At 43.6% G+C, this 18,916-nt stretch overlaps 1 protein-coding gene across 1 annotated transcript; it reads right to left on the reverse strand.

The window, feature by feature from the left end:
- Positions 1 to 61: 61 nt before the first annotated feature.
- CCDC185 (coiled-coil domain containing 185) lies at positions 62 to 1,996 on the reverse strand. The gene has a single exon (XM_077812206.1). It carries the CDS (start codon positions 1,994 to 1,996, stop codon positions 62 to 64), a length of 1,935 nt encoding a protein of 644 aa, XP_077668332.1.
- Positions 1,997 to 18,916: the final 16,920 nt, after the last annotated feature.

Genomic DNA, 18,916 nt, shown 5'->3' on the forward strand with positions numbered 1-18,916 from the left:
TTTTTAAGTCTTACTAGATCCCTTTATGAAGACTTCCATTGTGATGGACTTCTAAAGCCATCTAGTCAAACGAATGGCTATTAATCAGTTCTCTCACTTTTTCTCTCAGGTCATAAGATGCTCTGGCTATTTTTCTAGAGTTTTCAACAGCAGCCCCCTTGTCCCTTAAAATTCTATTGGTTTTTTCTTTCCTTTTGATGGCTTCCTGAATTTCCTGTAGGTGACATTTTTCATCATCTTCAACTTTTTGTTTTTGAAAGTGGTGGTTTCTTTCTTTTAAATAGTTATTTTCCTTGCTACTTTGTGCTTTGTCTTGGATATTTTTAGACATAATTTCTCGGGCTTGCTGGATCTTCATCTCCGCTATCTGAAGCAACATATTTTTACGCCTTCTTTTTTCTTCCTCTGTCTCTTTTGCTCTAAACTTGGCCAATAGGCCTTGTCCTTCATCCCTTAGAGATTTTTCTTTTAATTCTTTGTTCCTTTCTTCCATCAGCTGATCAAGGATTTCTTGAGATCTTTGAAGCTTTTGTTCTATAGAAAGCCTCTTATAAAGCTCATCAGCTTTGACTTGGTGATCCATTTGCGCTTTCAGAGGCCTGGGTCTGTTTTTTTCATAATGGTTCAGATCTTGACTCCTTTTCTTCCCCTCCATTTCTTTCAACAGTCTTTTTTCAAAGGCCTGTGCCATTTTCTCCTTTAATAGATTATAGTTGTGCTGCTTAGCATTCTTCTCAGCCATTCTTTTCGTTCTCAGTTGCTTTTCTTGACAGTGTTTCCTGTACTCAGCCTGGACTTTAATTCTTTCACGTTTTTCCTTCCGCCTCATTTCTTGCTCCTGGGCTAGCTTCTCCCACTTCTTGTGCTGTAACATCATTTCTTTCTCTCTGGCCTTCAAAAGCTGTTGCTCCTCCAGCCTGAGCCTGGCTTTCCTGTGCTCTCTGTCGCTTTGCCACTTCTTCAAGCTTTCAGCAAGATAGTGCTGCCTTTCTTTTTCCAGGTTTGATTTGATCTTCTCCTTCCCTCTCATCTTATCCCAGACATCAGAGGTCTTCAGCTGCCTCTCTTTCAGCTCCTGCTCCTCCCGATGCTTGGCCAGCATCAGAGCTGCAATCTTTAGGTCCCTTTCAGGGATTAAGTCCTCATATCTCTTATCAGTTAGATCCTGGAGGCTGACCTGGGGCTCTCTCCTTCTTGACCTCGGGGGATTGTGGACGCTGTGATTGTGGTAACGGTTTTCAGCTTGTGTATCCTCCTCATCCTCATCTTCATACTGTCTGGCAAAGGAGTGCACCAGGTCACTCAGGCTTGGGCTGCTCTCACACGCCTCCTGCCAGCCCCGGCTTTTGCGCTCTTTCTTCCCGGGTTTGCTGGGGGCCTTCTCCAGCTGGCAGGAGGAAGAGGAGGCGCAGGCGGAGAGGGGCTTGCTGGCCTCAGAGGTGAAATCCGGGCCATACTGCCGGCTCCTCTGCACAGGGCTGGCCCACCGGTCTTCCCTGAGCACCTCCTCCAGCCGGCTGTCCCTGCCCGAGGGGCTGCTCTCGGGGTGCCCCGGGCAGTCCCCCCGGAAGAGGCTGGTGCAGGAGGGGTTCAGGGAGGTCGCATACCCTTCCCCCGCCGGGGGCACATGCCGCTGCCAGGAGGAGGCGCGGCGTGACGGGTGCGGGACCCGGCTCTTCTGCCCCTTCCTCAGCCCCGCTTTCTGGTACGTCGGGGCCAGGCTGCAGCCCCCTTCCCCGCCCGCCGTCTCCGGCTCTGAGCCGTACGGGTCCAGGTAGTGCGGCGGCGAGAAGCGGCCCGAGCCCGGCCGCGACATCTCCGAGCGGGGCGCGGGGCAGCCGGGCTCCGCGCACTGGAAGCTGCGGGGCGCGGGCGGCTTCCTGCTGCCTCTGGTGGACTCCCGGTCACTCCGGGAGACGCCCGCGGGGAAGCGCCCGCCGCTCTCGGCCCCGAGACACCGCCCCGGCCCTCGCCGCCGCCGCCGCGGCTGCTGCATAGCCCGGCCCCGGCTCCCGCCCGGCGGCGCGTCAGCACAGTGACCGCCGCCGGCGTCACAATGGGCCGGCAGCTTTTAGCCCCATGCCCGCCTCAGCTCACCGCACATACTCCCCGCACCTGCCCCAACACTGCCTCAGCCCACCGCACACAGCCCCCCCCACCGCGCCCGCCTCAGCCCACCGCACACACCGCCCGCACCTGCCCCAACACTGCCTCAGCCCACCGCACACAGCCCCCCCCCCACCGCGCCCGCCTCAGCCCACCGCACACACCGCCCGCACCTGCCCCAACACTGCCTCAGCCCACCGCACACAGCCCCCCCCCACCGCGCCCGCCTCAGCTCACCGCACATACTCCCCGCACCTGCCCCAACACTGCCTCAGCCCACCGCACACAGCCCCCCCCACCGCGCCCGCCTCAGCCCACCGCACACACCGCCCGCACCTGCCCCAACACTGCCTCAGCCCACCGCACACAGCCCCCCCCCCCCCACCGCGCCCGCCTCAGCTCACCGCACACACTCCCCGCACCTGCCCCAACACTGCCCCAGCCCACCACACACACACCCAGCACCTGCCTCAAACCACCACACAGAGCTGCTAGCATCTGCTTTAACCCCCACCAACACCTGCTCCAGGCCCACCACACACAACTCCCCCCCCAAGCACCTGCCAACCCATCACACAGTCCCAGCACTTGCAAAACCACCACACACAGCTTCCCCCACACAGTAGCACCAGCCCAACCTTGCTGATGGGGATGGGCCTGAAGGCATAAGGGCTGCTGCATGCCCCATTTTCTCCAACTATGCCCAGAGATGCCACATATGCATCAATTACAGAAGCAATGCAGGAACATCTCTCCCCTATCTCACTGATCATAGCAGAATTATATTTGTTACATCAGTGACACCAGGGAAGTGGAGAGTCAGTAGCATAGTTCATGGCTACTCAAAGGAAGTTGTCAGAGCGCTGACATCTTGAACAAACATTAAGCGATGCACTGCATGACCAATTTGTCTCTGGATTATGCAATGACCAGTATCTGTGCTTACATTCAAAAAGGCTAAGCTGGATTCTCTGAAATTTAGTGTGAAGTGAGAAGTTCACCTTCTGAACTGGTGAGACAGAAGATCATGAAATGAAAGGAATTTCCATGTGGCCATTGTGCATACACTACACATGCTGAGAAGGATTGCAGGACACACCAGGTCATCTGCAAAAAGTGCTAAAAGAAAGGATACAACACTGACCTGTTGCACAGGTCAGTGACCACCAACACAGAGTAATCATCCATCCACAAAATCACCTATAAAGACTGAACCTAGGAAAGGACTGAAGTCAGGAATTCATAATGTGAAGACAGAACTCTAGTGACACTGACGAAGACCTAATATTGCATGTGTTATCAGGAGTCAGAAATGTAATCTGGATGATACCCTTGATCCTACCAGAATGGGGCTTGATACTGGAGGTGCCATCTCACTTATTTCTGTATCTACCTATTTCCAGATATTGTCACAAGTTCCTCTGGAAGAAATCTCTGTAGTTTTGAAGACTTATGTCTTGGACTTACTTTTCTAAGGTACACTCCAAGTGAAAGTTCAATTCAATGGGCAATAAGATGTTTTTCCCTCGTTTGTATCTGAAGGAAAGTATCAACTATTATTTGGCAGATCTTGACTTAAGCTAAGGTGAACAGAGATCAAGGTGATCAAAAAAGCACCTTGAAACTTTCAAAAAATACTGGATGGACACATCAAATATTTGAAAAAGAACTTGGGACAGATAAGCATGTATCAGGGAAGCTCACTATTAAGTCTGACAGGCAGTCAAAATATTGCAAGCCCAGAATTGTGCGTTATGCTCTGAAGCCTCTGGTGCAAGCTGATTTGGACCATTTAATGAACACCAGAGTCTTGTCACCAGTTTCACATAGTGAATCGGCTACATCCATCAGTGATCAAGAAGGATGGCCCAGTCCAAATTTGTGGAGATATCAAAGAGAGACAGAATCAATTTTATATCCAGACCAGTATCCATTATCTTGTATTGAAGATTTGTTTGCTTCTCTCAGTAGTGGACAGTGTTTCAATAAATTGGATTAGCTCAATTCATACCTACAAATGGAGATTGATCAGGCATCTTGCAATTATCTCACAAACAACATGCAAAAAAGCTTATTTTGGAACAACAGGAGGCTTTTAGGTAGCACATTTGCACCTGTTGTGTTCCAGAAAGTCATGGATGAGTTTCGAAGGGACTGAATGGAGTTTGCAGCTATTTGGATCACATCCTTATTGCAGAAAAGGATCAAGAGGATCATGTTTGAAATTTGGCTGCTGTATTGCAATATTTGGAAGACCATGGACTGAGAGTACATTGATGCAAATGTGAGGTTTTTCAAATATTCAGTTGAATACTTTAGACATGTAATTGATGCTATGGGCTTCAGGAAATTACTAGAGAAAGAGAAGGCGGTTCTTGAAGTGCCCCCTCCAGAGAGTGTGTCATAGTTACATTCATTCTTAGGACTGCTTTACTACTACAGTAAATTTCTACCTAAGTTGGTGCCTTTACATGAACTGTTACATCCTTCAGTCCATTTCCATTTTTTCTTTGCTTGTAAGTGTGTATTTATTTAAGGACTCAAAAGAAGCTGACATCAGCTGAAGTTCTTACACACTTTGATGCCTTGCTACAAATTGCTTTGATGCAATTGCTTTGATGCAATTGGCTTGTGATGCTTCACTATATGGAGTGGGTGCAGTTCTTTTCCACTTTTTCCCTTATGGCATTGAGAAACCCATTGCTTTCGTTTCATGAACACTCACCACCCCTGAGAAGAACTAGGTGCACATAGAGTGAGAAGCTGTCAGCATTATCTTGGGAATTGGGAAGTTCATACTTATCTGTAAGGTAGACTTTTTACTTTGCTGATAGATCATTACCCTTTACTTTCAATTGTTTGACTGAAACATTGAATTCCATTATTAGCTGCTGCTCATATGCAATGATGGCTACTTTGAGATCATTCCTATACTGTTCATTTCTTTAAAGGGACTCTGCACAGCAGTGCTGATGGGCTGTCACCCCAAAAATTTGAAGACAGTTTTATATCAATTTGATGAATAGGTTACATATTGTTAGCTCAGACACCTACAAAGAAACCACTAACGATGATGTGCTTTCTCTTGTGAAAGGAATGGTATTACAAGGTAGTGCTGAAGCATAAGAAACTCTCAGTTTACACAATTCATGTCATGCAATCATGATACACAGATAATTCATTTTGACATCCTATGGGGAACGCAAGAAATCATTCTGAAATCACTTCAATCTCAGGTTTTGGAAGCTCTTCACAGTGGTCATTTTGGCATTGCAAGAATGAAGGCCATAGCCTGGAGTTAGGTCTGGTGGCCATAGATCAACAACGATTTTGAGAAGAAGGTGAAGTGCTGCACTACATGTTGGCAAATACAGCATGATTCTGGCCCAGCTCATCTACACCCTTGGTTGTGGTCTCAGTGTCCTTGGACATGTATTCACAAGGACTTTGCTGGATCTTTAGAATATGTTTTTGGTCATAGTCAACACCCATTCAAAATGGCCAGAAGTTTTAAAAATGATTTCTGCTAGAGACAATTGGACATCCTTGTACCAATTTGTTTAGCCAATTTGGTTTACCATTACAGGTGGAGAGTGACATTGTACCTCAGTTCTATTCTGAAGAATTTCAGAGGTTCCTAGTTTCAGATGGAATTCAGCACCAATACTCTGTTCCTTACCTTCCTGCTATGAACAGACTTGCAGAACTCTTTGTAAAAACACTCGAGTCAGTTGCCTTAAGACCTCGGCAGAAACTGGACCATTTCTTGCTTGTCTACAGGACATACACCACATGCTACTACCCTGGAGTGACCTGCAATTCTTTTCTTGAAGCGATTTTGCATGCCTGTTGGGACTTGCACCATCCTGATATTGTCTCACCTGGGGCAAAATCTCAAAGTATGCACATTGATGTGAGACTCATCATTCTTCAAGCGGGAGACTTAGCGTGGACTTGTAGTTATGGTTCTGGAGTGAAATAGGTACCTGGAAAACTTGTAAAATGCATGGGACCTGTTTCATTCATGGTAAAACTATCTTATGGTGTTTTATGGAAATGACATGGACCAATTACAGACTTGACAAGTGTTAGAGGGCTTATTCCTTCACCCACTTACTTCCCTGGTCCTTCTCACATGAACAGAGAGCAACAATACCCGAAGTCCAAAGGTGCAAACAATTCGATGTTTATTGGGGTGAACTTCCAGCAAGCATGATTCCAGTTTCCTTCCTTAGTATCCTCCTTCCCAGCTCTGACACCACAGAGCCTTACACCTGTGTCCCTGTTCCCATTCCTACCCTTAGCCAAACATGATTCCAACTTCCTTACTCCCATTCCCATTTCCCCCTTTAGCAAAACATGATTCCAATTTTCTTACCCCCATTCCCTGTTCCCATCTCCCCCTTTAGCAAAACATGATTCCAATTTTCTTACCCCCATTCCCTGTTCCCATCTCACACACCCACATGCCCACCCCCACCCACACCCAGTCACTTCCTCATTGACTACAGATTATATAGTAAAACTTGAGTTCTGCTTAGCTATACCTTAACCAATCATTTTCCTGAAATTTAACTAACCAATCCTAACATATTGTAACATGATTATGTAACCAATTATATCCCACCACCTTAATTAGTTTACACCCAGCAAAATTAATTATACAGCAGACAGGAACAATCACAAAACCAGACAGAGATTATACAGACAAACAACAGCAAAGTGGGAACTATAATGACAAGACAATACAGAAGTGAGGATTTCACATCCCAGCTATTGATAAGTGAGTTCTTGCCAGACAGGATGCTATCAAACTAAGTTTCCTTTTACATTTTCTAGGCACTTCCCTTTCTCTGGAGGTGATAGGAACTATCAGGACAGGATTGTATTCCTAACAGCCGAATAGCACCTTATTTCAGTGTGACTAGTTTGGAATGTGAGGATGTGACTGTTTGCTTCCCAGCTTATGGCTGCCTCTGCTGCTTAGCCAAAGGCCTTAGCCTAAGAACAGGGCCTCAGACTGTCACAGTAAGAGAAGGCCCTTACACCGGCAGACAGTGATTTTGATTCTTTCTTTTATACCTCTATCACTAGCCAAGTGATAAGAATACACTTAAATTCTTAGAGTATAGGCCTTTACAGACAGGCCTGAATATCTATATCCTAACAACAAGTACTAGAGTCCAGGGATGTTGCAGTAGTTTCTATTCCTCCAGTTGAATCTCCTCCATTACATTCCTCCTCCTCCATTACAGCTCATAATTTTGATGACATGGTAGGAGAAATTTTGGTACCAGATCCAGTTGATTCCTTACCACCAACTGTTCGTGTTCATGACATTGCCACACTACCATCCGAAGAGAGTGAGAACCATTTGTGTGCCTGTATTTATAGGTTTTTAGTTAGTGAGTTGCTGTTCCAGGGCAGACAAATCCTTGCAATTTAAAAGTCTCTGGTAGTCCATCTGCAACTTTTAGTTCAGTTATACAGTGCTTAGTGTTTAGCCATGTAACCAATAAGGTATATGTGTTTGGAAAGTTTTTATAAGTAGGGTTGGAGGAATGTGATGCGCTGTCCTTTTAAATGTTTGAGTACTTTCGCCTCCACAGTGCAAAGCCTCACTTTTGTGTTAGTTTAAATTTTGCAGCTAGAACAATAAATTGAATACAGCACACAACTTTTTCTATCTCCTTCTCTGCTGAGTCCAAATATAACATGCTGAATTCCTCCTTTGCTGATACTTCAGTTCCCTCTGACTGTTCACTGTCAGTGCAGGCCACAACTGACTTTGTGCTTGTATGATGCCAACATGGCTGCTTCCCCCTCAGAGGGCACTGCTTTGTCTGCAGCATCTCCAAAATTGCAGCTGCCTCCTCCTTTGTTTTTATGTTTTGTTGCTTACTGCCTCTCTCTTGCTGGCCGGCCCATGCTACTCCTGCAGCAAAAGCAGCAGTCTGGCAACTTGTTTCTAGTGAACTTTTGTTCTTGTTCAGTCAGTGAGACCACTGGACACTCATAGGATAGAAGATCTTTACTGCCATTGTTATAGTTGGACCCAGCAGAGAAGGATATAAGGGGAGCTGATTTAAACACAACTACGATTATCTGCTGTGGTGACTCTTATTATTCTGGCAACAAACTGGAACAAATGAAAGTAAAGCTCTGCACAGAGTACATTGAAAGGGGCAGGGCATCCGCAAAGATGGAATTTACTGTGTAGTGAGAAGAGCATTGGGGTGCTAAGCTCTTAGTAGCCAGTGTTTTTAAAGGAGGCAGGAGGCAGTGTTTTGAACCAGCTGAAGGGGTTTTTAACTCCACATTCTCATTCTGAAGTACAGTGAGAAGCAGATTAGACATCATGAAGCTGTGCATGACTGACCAGGTTATCAGTCTACAGTTAAGGGGCACAACTTTGTTACAAATCCCAATTGGAAAGGGCCATATTTTTACATCTATTTCTAATAGTGAGCCATTTTAAAATGTATTTTAATATTATTAGAATATTTGGTTTTGATCTGTGTTGACAGTCACTGCACTGTAGGTACTCTGTGCTGTGTTTTAACATTCTCTTAAACTTTATTGACTTTATTTCCTATTTTCTTTGTTCAAAGAAGCCTGGGTATAATCAGAAATCTGTGGTAATTGGTAATTGTATATTAACTTTAGACTCACCTTTTTAGGCCATTTGGACACTACATGCCTACATCAAAACTTTGATTAGGTTTGCTTATATAATGTCCTGTTTAAAGTATGATTGAAAACTGCTGCTTTCTGGATTACACTGGTATGTCTCTTTTATTCACGCAATTTGTTAATTGTGGAAAACTCAAGTGAACAGTATTGCATATTCATCACCCTGCCTTGTGTATGTACAACACTCTCGTCTGGTAGCAGATAGAATGTTTCATAAATAAACAGATTTCTAGTCACTCTTTAAAGTGACAGAATTTGCTCTTTGGGTTATTTAGCATCTGTTAGACATAATGTACTTGAGAGCATAGAGCATATAGAGAATAATGTAAATGAACGCAGACAGCCTTCTAAAACTATTTGTCCCAGTTCATAAAATGAATTATGAAAATGCAACCTATGCAAATCAATTACTGAAAGGACCCATTGCATTGTATAGATTTCAGTAAAAAAAATCACACACACAAACAGGTGAAGAGAAAATAAACTACTTCTGTTATATCTACACCTAAGGGTTGGTTTTCTTTCAAAATTTGATACATCCTTTATAAATACAATGTACTCCTTCTTATCCAAATAGCATGGGGAATATGGATTTTATTCAGTTAACTGGGAATCTGGATAATCGAAAGGTCAAGAACCTTTCAACATTGGGACGGGGGCTCATTGTCCTCCTAGGGGTTTCTGCTCTGCCCCACTCACTCACACTCATGACAGAAGAACTGCAGTGTACTCCCTGCGCTGCTGCAGAGCCAGTGATACCTGATCCCTGCAGGCACCCAATCCTTGCAGGTGTAGGGTGTGGCTTTCTGTGGTCCTGGTGGGTCACAGGAGAGATCCCCTAACCAAGACTCTGCTTTGCCACACCCAGACTGCAGCTTTCCCTGCACTTTCTACCTGCTGAGACTGGCCCTGCAGCAGCACAGCGGGCCCTCTGCAGCTTTGCTGTCATGGTACCTCTCACTCAGTCCCATGACAGCAGGGCTGCAGAAGGCTCTCTGCATTGCCACAGAAGCCATTCATAGCAGGGTGGCCTCCCCTGTGGCCATGGGCGACAGCTCCTCCTCCTTGCTGCAGTCCTGGCCAGGGCCTCTACTCTATTATCTGAACCTCTGCATTATCCAAGTCCCTTCCTTGTTCCGCAGCATGAGATATGTGCTGCTGAGGGAATGTGTCTTGTGATAGTGGACAAGGAAGGGGTTTGGATAATAGGGTTTTTGGGTAAATGGGATTATACGATAGAATATGTCTCTTCTCCAGAATAAGCAAACCAAATTCTTTTAATCTTCCCTTATAGGTTGTTTTCTCAACCTTTAATCATTTTTGGTGTTCTTCTCTGGACTTTCTCCAATTTGTTCACATCTTTCCTGAAATGCGGCACCCAGAACTGGACCCGATATTCCAGTTGAGGCCTAATCAGTGCGGAATAGAGTGGAAGAATTACTTCTCATGTCTTGCTTACAACATTCCTGCTAATACGTCCTAGAACGTTTGCTTTTTTACAAGGGTGTTATACTGTTGACTCATTTAGTTTGAGTGTAGATCAAAGTAATGGTTAGATGTATAAGAGTATATTGGGTGTTTAAACTTCATGAAAACTGAGACATTATTTGCATTGTTTTTACTTATCTGTTCCTGTTATAATGTAATAAACTTTTACGTTGTGTATACCCTTGTAACTAAATAACCCATCAAAGAAATCTTGTGAAATGATAATGAAGGTCTCTTACAGAAAATGCTAGTTTCAAAGCAATTGGCCATTATGTATGATGGTCTAAGGTCAAAAGACAAGCCCATGTGGGTAGCTTGTCAACTTGTGTTGTCAGAAGAAGCTATAAATATGGATTCAAAGAAAGATCTTATATCTCTGAACTGTTTGGACTCTTACAGAGAAATGCACCAGATGCAAAGAGGAGATCCCCAGAGACTGTCTGGCTACCTTAAGACTTTTGGGAAACTGGCGGTTTGTTACATCACTGTCACCATTTAGAGTTACAAACTGATTCACCTGTACATATATTTTGCTTTAACCTCTTTTTTTCTTAGCTAATAAACCTTTCGTTAGCTTACTACAGAATTGGCTGCCAGTGTTTTTGGTATAAGATCCAAAGTGCCAGCTGATTTAGGGTAAGTGCCTGGTCTCTTGGGACTGAGAGAAACCTGAAATGATGTGATTGTTTTGTTTAAGTGGCCTTTTATCACAAAGCTCAGTTTGTCTGAGTGGCAAGATAGTCTGGAGAGTCTAAGGGGACTGTCTGTGACTCTGTGGTAAGACTGGTATAGTGAACCAGGAGTTCACAATTGTTACTGGCTTGGTGAAATTTAAAAGTCCACCATGAGGCAGGCACTCACAGTTGTTATCCATTCCAGACAGCATGACAGGTCTCATACCCTGGGGCCCTAAAAGACACACATGTATAGGAGCATGGTCAGCTCTGACCATAGTACCAATACCACCATCAGAGAGAGAATGGTCAAGTCTTGTGACTCTAAGAAATAGTCCAATTTTGAATACGTTGAATGAGCTGCAGAACACCGCCCTTCCCCACCCCCCGCAATAATCTCTGGCTGTAGGATTACCCAGCTTCCACACATTGTGGGAGCAGGATTTTATATTTGTACTATAAGAATTAATGTATGGTTTGATCATCCTGCCAGCCTCCCTTTTTGAATAGCAGAAAGGAATGACCCTCTGGAACATTGGTAGAAACGCATCTGACAGACTGCCAGTGTCTGTACTGATGTTAAGGCAGGGACAGACCAGAATAATCCTTATGACTGATTATGGTCACCCTTTTGTTTTAGGGTAAGTTATGTCTACTATGGTTTCCTATATTATAAATTAGGCACTCTAGTTAAATATACATTTCTTTGTTTTAAGGTTTAGTAAGTAAGAGACAGGATCTTGTATTGTGTCTGTTAATGAGATTAGAGGAATGTTGAAGGCCCAGGCCACAATGAACTGTTTCGATTACGAGACTTAGTAAGGTTTAATTTACAATGCCTTTCTTGCTCAACATAAAAACTGCTGTATATCTTTGAAGGTCTCTGTAAAAGACTGTTTGTGTGAATGAGGAATGTATGCATCAGGAAAAGATAAGGTGTGAAGGCCATTGTTATAGCCAGATCTTACAGATCTCCTCAAAAATAACAGTGCAAAGAAGATCCAGTGGACTAAGGCTTGTGAAGAGGACTTTCAAATCCCTAAGACCCCCCTCTGCTGAGAAACAACCTTGTATAGCCCTGACTTCACCAGGGATTTCTTGTTACAAACTGATGCTTCTGATGTGGGATTACGGACCTTCTTATCCCAGGAGGTGGAAGACAGCGAGCACCCCATCCTCTACATAGCCAGAAGTTGTTCTCAAAGGAGGGGGCTTATTCTGTAATAAGAGAGGTCTGGGTTATGTCATATGCTCCAAAGGCATTGCTGAATATCTGGGCCAAAGAGTTTACTGGCTTTATCTCTGTTTTACCTCTGTATTTGGCAGTGGGGTGACCAATGCTGGAATACTGTGTCGAGTTCTAGTGTCCATAATTCAAGAAAAATGTTGATAAATTGGAGAGGATTCAGAGAAGAGTCACAAGAATGATAATAGCACTAGAAAACATGCTTTACAGCAATAGAGTCAAGGAGCTCAATCTGTTTAGTTTAGTCTCTAAGTAGCTACATGGGGAACAAATATTTAATAATGGGCTCTTCAATCTAGGATAGAAAGGTTTAACAAAATCCAATGGCTGGAAGTTGAAGCCAGGCAAATTTAGACTGGAAATAAGGTATAAATTTTTAATGGTAAGAATAGTTAATCATTGGAACAATTTTCCAAGGGTCAGTGTGGATTCTCTATAACTGACAATTTTTAAATTGAGATTCGATTTTTTTCTAAAACATAGGCCCTAGGAATTATTTTGGGGGAAGTTCTATGGCCTGTGTTATGAAGTAGGTCAGACTGGATGATCACAGTGGTGCCTTCTGTCCTTGGAATCTATGAATCCTCAAACTTACATCCCTGTATTAAAAGATGATAGAAGCAAATACATGCTATTTTAAGGTCGTAGTATTAATATAAATGGTGCATTACAACACAACATTCATAAAACTAATGTAGGTGCCACTGTATTGGATGGTCATCCTGTTAGTGTACAAAATGGAAATGGAGTTACTAGTGATCAAAATGTATTTTTAAAAATGTATAAAACTGCTGTCTTTGTAGCCTGCTTATTTGTAAGATGCCATATTTTCAAGATGTATAGTAAAAGCTGTCATTCAAACAATCAGTGTTTAGAAGCTTGAATACTAAAGTAACACAAAAAGAAAGGCCAGGGATTTTATTTTCTTATTTCTGGAAATCAGAATGACTGATTGAATACAATGGTCTATTTTTTCTCACATTTGTTTCTAACATATCAGTTTAAGTAAGAGGAAAATCAAGGCCAGTATTCCACTGACACAGCATAGGTTACATGTTGTGATAAATGAAGAGGGGGGTAGCTTCCTTTTATGGACCCAGCCAGCCCGTTAGAGAACTACTAAAAAGGATTTTATAGCTATTTGCTTTACCTGTAAAGTGTTTAAAAAGTCTCCCTGCATAGGTAAAAGGAAGCAAGTGGGCACCTGACCAAAAGAGCCAATTTTTGGAAGGCTAGAACTTTTTAAAATTGGGAAAACTTCCCCTTTGTCTGTCTGTGGTGTTCTCCCGGAAAGAAGAGACAGAGCAGTTATGCTGTAAAAGCTTGGGCCAGGTATGAAAAATCATTAAATCGTACCTAGAAACTACTCATTTAAAACCCCAGATATGTAAGTAGATCAGGAAACGTCTAGGAAGACGTGATTAGGTTTATCTCTGGTTAGTTCTTTTTGGCTTGTGGACTCCTCTGTGCTAACCCCAAATGCTTTTGTTTTGCTTGTAACCTTTAAGCTGGACCTCAAGAAGGTTATTCTTGATGCTGAATTTTTGTAAGTTTTTTTTTTTTAAATATAGCAATAGCCTGAGTTTTCAAATATATTTTCTTTGTTTTTAAATAAAATTTACCTTTTTTAAGAACAGGATTGGATTTTGTGTCCTAAGAGGTTTGTGCACATGTTTAATTAGCTGGTGGCAACAGCTGATTTCTTGTTTTCTTTCTCAGCTCTTCCCCAGGGGGGTGGGGGGTGTGTGTGAAAGGGCTTGAGGATACCCCACAGGAAGGAATTCCCAAGTGCTCCTTTTTGGGTTCTCCAGGGCTTTTTTGCACTTTGGTGGTGGCAGGATCTACCCATCCAAGGTCAGAGAAAAGCTGTAACCTTGAGAGTTTAATACAAGCCTGGAGGAGCCAGTATTAATTTTTAGAATCCTTGAGGACCCCCACCTTCTGCACTCAAAGTGCCAGAGTGGGGAATCAGCCTTGACACATGTACATCCCAAAGTGAAGTTGGTTATTGTGGATTACTGTCACTCTGTTAATGTTGTTTAGGAGAAATCTCTTGTGTTTCACCTGCATCACTTGGTAGATCCTGTCATATGGCTGTTTTGCAGAACTTTAAGTTTAGAAATTACTTTCTTCAATATATACTTTGAGCTGCATTTAACAGGCCAGAAAGAAATGGTTGCAAAAGTCAGGCCACAGCAGGGATGTATCATTCACAATATACTCAAATGTTGGGATGGAGGGTGTGAATGCACTAAGGACACTTGACGACCTTTCTTTCTCCCTAATGGATAAATTAAGCAAATGGATCTGGTGTGAGAAAAACCAAAGGTGAAATGTTTTCAAGCCTCTAAACAAAAGGAAGGTTCAGAATGGACTGTGCACATCACATATGGAAAGCAGATAATTGCAAGAGTAAGAAGAAAACAAATGTCTGACAAGTTTCACAGTAGAGAAAAATAGGCTAGATCATTAGCTGGTGTAAATAAGTATATCTCCATTAATTTAAATGGAGCTACACTGATTTACACTAGTTGAGTCTCTGGACCAAGGAAGTTTTATGTTGAACTATCACTGAATGCTAAAAAATATACTTCATAGAGGTGGAGTTGACTTGTAAAATTCATACCTGACTTTCTTCAAGATACACTTAGTCAGGGTTTTACTTCAACTCATGGTAGAGAAGAGGTTAGCTCTAATGATCAGATCCAGATCTGAACTTTATCATAGCTTGATTGAGTTTGGGTCCTCCTCTATTCTCATTGAGAGGTAGATACTACAGAGCTTGTTCTTACATCTGGCTCAATGCCAACAAAAACTGTCTACTAGAACAAAATGAAGTTTCTCCCCCTTGATGATAAACTGATATGAATGATGAAAAGATGATGACCAGATACTCAATACAATTAACAACAACAAGGGGGAAAGAATGAAAGCTAAAATAGGGAAAGAACAGGTTAAATTTTAGGTAAGTTAGATGTATTCAAGTCAGCAGAAATTCATCCTAGGGTACTTAAGGAATTAGCTCAAGCAATCTCAGAAGTGTTAGCAATTATCTTTGAAAACTTGTGTAGAATAGGTGAGGTCCTTGAAGACTGGAGAAGGGAAAACATAACACCTGTCTTTAAAGAGAGAAACAAAGAAGACCTGGGGAATTATAGACCATAATCTTGATATCTGGCAAGCTACTGTAAAAACATTAAACAATGAATTTGTAAGCACTATTATAAAAAGGAGCCAGCATGGATTTTTCAAAAACAAATGAAGCCAAACCAACCTAATTTCCTTCTGTGACAGGGTTGCTGGCCTAGTGGATGGGAGTAGTAGATGTGATATCTTGATTTTTAGTAAGGCTTCTGACACGGTTTCACATGACATTCTCATAAGCAAATGAGGGAAATGTGGTCTAGATGAAATTACTATAAGGTGGTGTCACGGGAATGGAGGCTTTACTCACGGCTGGAGTGCCTCTTTCTGGATGCATCTGCGGATTAGCTCGCCAGGCCAATGCCCCTTCCTGCAGTTGCATTCCATCGCTCTCCCTGCCTTGCTTGCTTGGGACTTCACTGCTCCCACTTCATGGGACCCACGGTCTCAGGCAGTCTTTCCTCCCACTGCTCCTTAATGGTGCCACTGCCCAGGGGCTGATAAGGGAATCCAGGCCCATTCTCTACAGTGGGTTCCAGCCCATGGACCCTACCACAAGCAGTCAATGTCTGCACAGTCCTGAACCATACTGGTATATCCCTAGGCTACTCCCTATCTTGCCTTCTCTCACTCTGAGAGTAACTGCTGTTTCTTTCTGCAGCTCCCTTCTGCTCTCAGCTACTGGGCTTTATACAGGCCCCTCCTGTCCCTGTCCAGCTGAGCCTCATCACTAATTGGTCCTTGCTTCCTGGCTCCTCCTCCATGTGCAGCCTAGGTGGTTAATTGGTCCACCTGGGCACTTAACCCCTTCCGATCTTGTGTGGGTGGGACAGCTCATCTCAGGTGGGTGCACAACTCGTTGAAAGACCATACTCAAAGAGGAGTTATCAATGGTTCTCTGTCAAATGGGTGGTGGGGGGAGGATGTATCTAGTGGGGTCTCACAGGGGTCAGTCCTGGGTCTATTATCAATATTTACATTAATGACTTGGATAACGGAGTGGAGAATATGCTTATAAAATTTGCAGATGACACCAAACTGTAAGAGGCTGCAAGCATTTTAGAGGACAGAATTAGAATTCAAAACAGCCTTGACAAATTGGTCTGAATTCAACAAAATGAAAATTTATTAAAGACAAGTGCAAAATACTTAATAGAGGAAAGAAACAACCAAATGCCCAACTGCAAAATGGGAATAACTGGCTAGGTGGTAATACTGCTGAAAAGGATCCTGGTGTTCTAGTTGAGCACAAATTGCATGAGTCAACAATGTGATGCAGCTGAGAAAAAGGCTAATATCATTCTGGGGTGCACTAACAGAAGTGTCCTATGTGAGGAACAGGAGTTAATTGTCCCGCTCTACTCTGCACTCATGAGGCCTCAGCTGGAGTACTGTGTCCAGTTCTGTACACCACAATTTAGGAAAGCTGTGGACAAACTGGAGAGAATCCAGGGGAGAGCAACAAAAATGAAGGAAGGTTTAGAAAACCTGACTTATGAAGAAAGGTTAAAAAATCTGGGCATGTTTAGTCTTGAGGAAAGAGGACTGAGGGTGGGTCTGATAAGAGTCTTCCAATATGTTAAGGGATGCTGCTAAGAGGTCTGTGATCAATTGTTCTCTGTGTCCACTGAAGGTAGGCCAAGAAGAAATGGGCTTAATCTGCAGCAAGGGAGACTTAGGTTAGATATTAGGAAAAACTTTCTAACTTGAATGGTGTAATATGCTTCCAAGAGAAAAAAGAAAAGGAGGACTTGTGGCACCTTAGAGACTAACAAATTTATTTGAGCATAAGCTTGTGTGAGCTACAGCTCACTTCATCGGATGCATGCAGTGGAAAATACAGTGGGGAGATTTATATACACAGAGAACATGAAACAATGGGTGTTACCATACACACTGTAACGAGAGTGATCAGGTAAGATGAGCTATTACCAGCAGGAGAGTGGGGTGGGGAGGGTGGAAACCTTTTGTAGTGATAATCAAGGTGGGCCATTTCCAGCAGTTGACAAGAATGTCTGAGGAACAGCCGGGGGAGGGGAGGGATAAACATGGGGAAATAGTTTTACTTTGTGTAATGATCCATCCACTCCCAGTCTTTATTCAAGCCTAAGTTAATTATATCCAGTTTGCAAATTAATTCCAATTCAGCAGTGTCTCGTTGGAGTCTGTTTTTGAAGTTTTTTTGTTGAAGAATTGCCACTTTTAGGTCTGTAATGGAGTGACCAAAGAGACTGAAGTGTTCACCGACTGGTTTTTATTCTTTTACGTAAAGACTGTCCAGTTTGGCCAATGTACATAGCAGAGGGGCATTGCTGGCACATGATGGCATATATCACATTGGTAGATGTGCAGGTGAACGAGCTTCTGATAGTGTGGCTGATGTGATTAGGCCCTATGATGGTGTCCCCTGAATAGATATGTGGACACAGTTGGCAACGGGCTTTGTTGCAAGGATAGGTTCCTGGGTTAGTGGTTCTGTTGTGTGGTGTGTGGTTGCTGGTAAGTATTTGCTTCAGGTTGCGGGGCTGTCTGTAAGCAAGGACTGGCCTATCTCCCAAGATCTGTGGGTGATGGGTCATCCTTCAGGATAGGTTGTAGATCCTTGATGATGCGCTGGAGAGGTTTTAGTTGGGGGCTGAAGGTGATGGCTAGTGGCGTTCTGTTATTTTCTTTGTTGGGCCTGTCCTGGAGTAGGTGACTTCTGGGTACTCTTCTGGCTCTGTCAATCTGTTTCTTCACTTCAGCAGGTGGGTATTATAGTTGTAAGAACGCTTGATAGAGATCTTGTAGGTGTTTGTCTCTGTCTGAGAGGTTGGAGCAAATGTGGTTGTATCTTAGAGCTTGGCTGTAGACAATGGATCGTGTGGTGTGGTCAGGGTGAAAGCTGGAGGCATGTAGGTAGGAATAGCGGTCAGTAGGTTTCCGGTATAGGGTGGTGTTTATGTGACCATCACTTATTCGCACCGTAGTGTCCAGGAAGTGGATCTCTTGTGTGGACTGGTCCAGGCTGAGGTTGATGGTTGGATGGAAATTGTTGAAATCATGGTGGAATTCCTCAAGGGCTTCTTTTCCATGGGTCCAGATGATGAAGATGTCATCAATGTAGCGCAAGTAGAGTAGGGGCATTAGGGGACGAGAGCTGAGGAAGCATTGTTCTAAGTCAGTCATAAAAATGTTGGCATACTATGGGGCCATGCGGGAACCCATAGCAGTGCTGCTGATTTGAAGGTATACATTGTCCCCAAATGTGAAATAGTTATGGGTGAGGACAAAGTCACAAAGTTCAGCCACCAGGTTTGCTGTGATATTATCAGGGATACTGTTCCTGACGGCTTGTAGTCCATCTTTGTGTGAAATGTGGGTGTAGAGGGCTTCGACATCCATAGTGGCTAGGATGGTGTTTTCAGGAAGATCACCGATGGATTGTAGTTTCCTCAGGGAGTCAGTGGTGTCTCGAAGATAGCTGGGAGTGCTGGTAGCATAGGGCCTGAGGAGGGAGTCTACATAGCCAGACAATCCTGCTGTCAGGGTGCCAATGCCTGAGATGATGGGGTGTCCAGGATTT

The sequence above is a fragment of the Eretmochelys imbricata genome, chromosome 3 (genome assembly GCF_965152235.1).
Source record: "Eretmochelys imbricata isolate rEreImb1 chromosome 3, rEreImb1.hap1, whole genome shotgun sequence".
Taxonomy (NCBI): Eukaryota; Metazoa; Chordata; order Testudines; family Cheloniidae; genus Eretmochelys; species Eretmochelys imbricata.

Excerpts from the sequence above, each read along its gene's own strand:
- CCDC185 (XM_077812206.1), bottom strand. The coding sequence starts at position 1,996 with ATGCAGCAGCCGCGGCGGCGGCGGCGAGGGCCGGGGCGGTGTCTCGGG.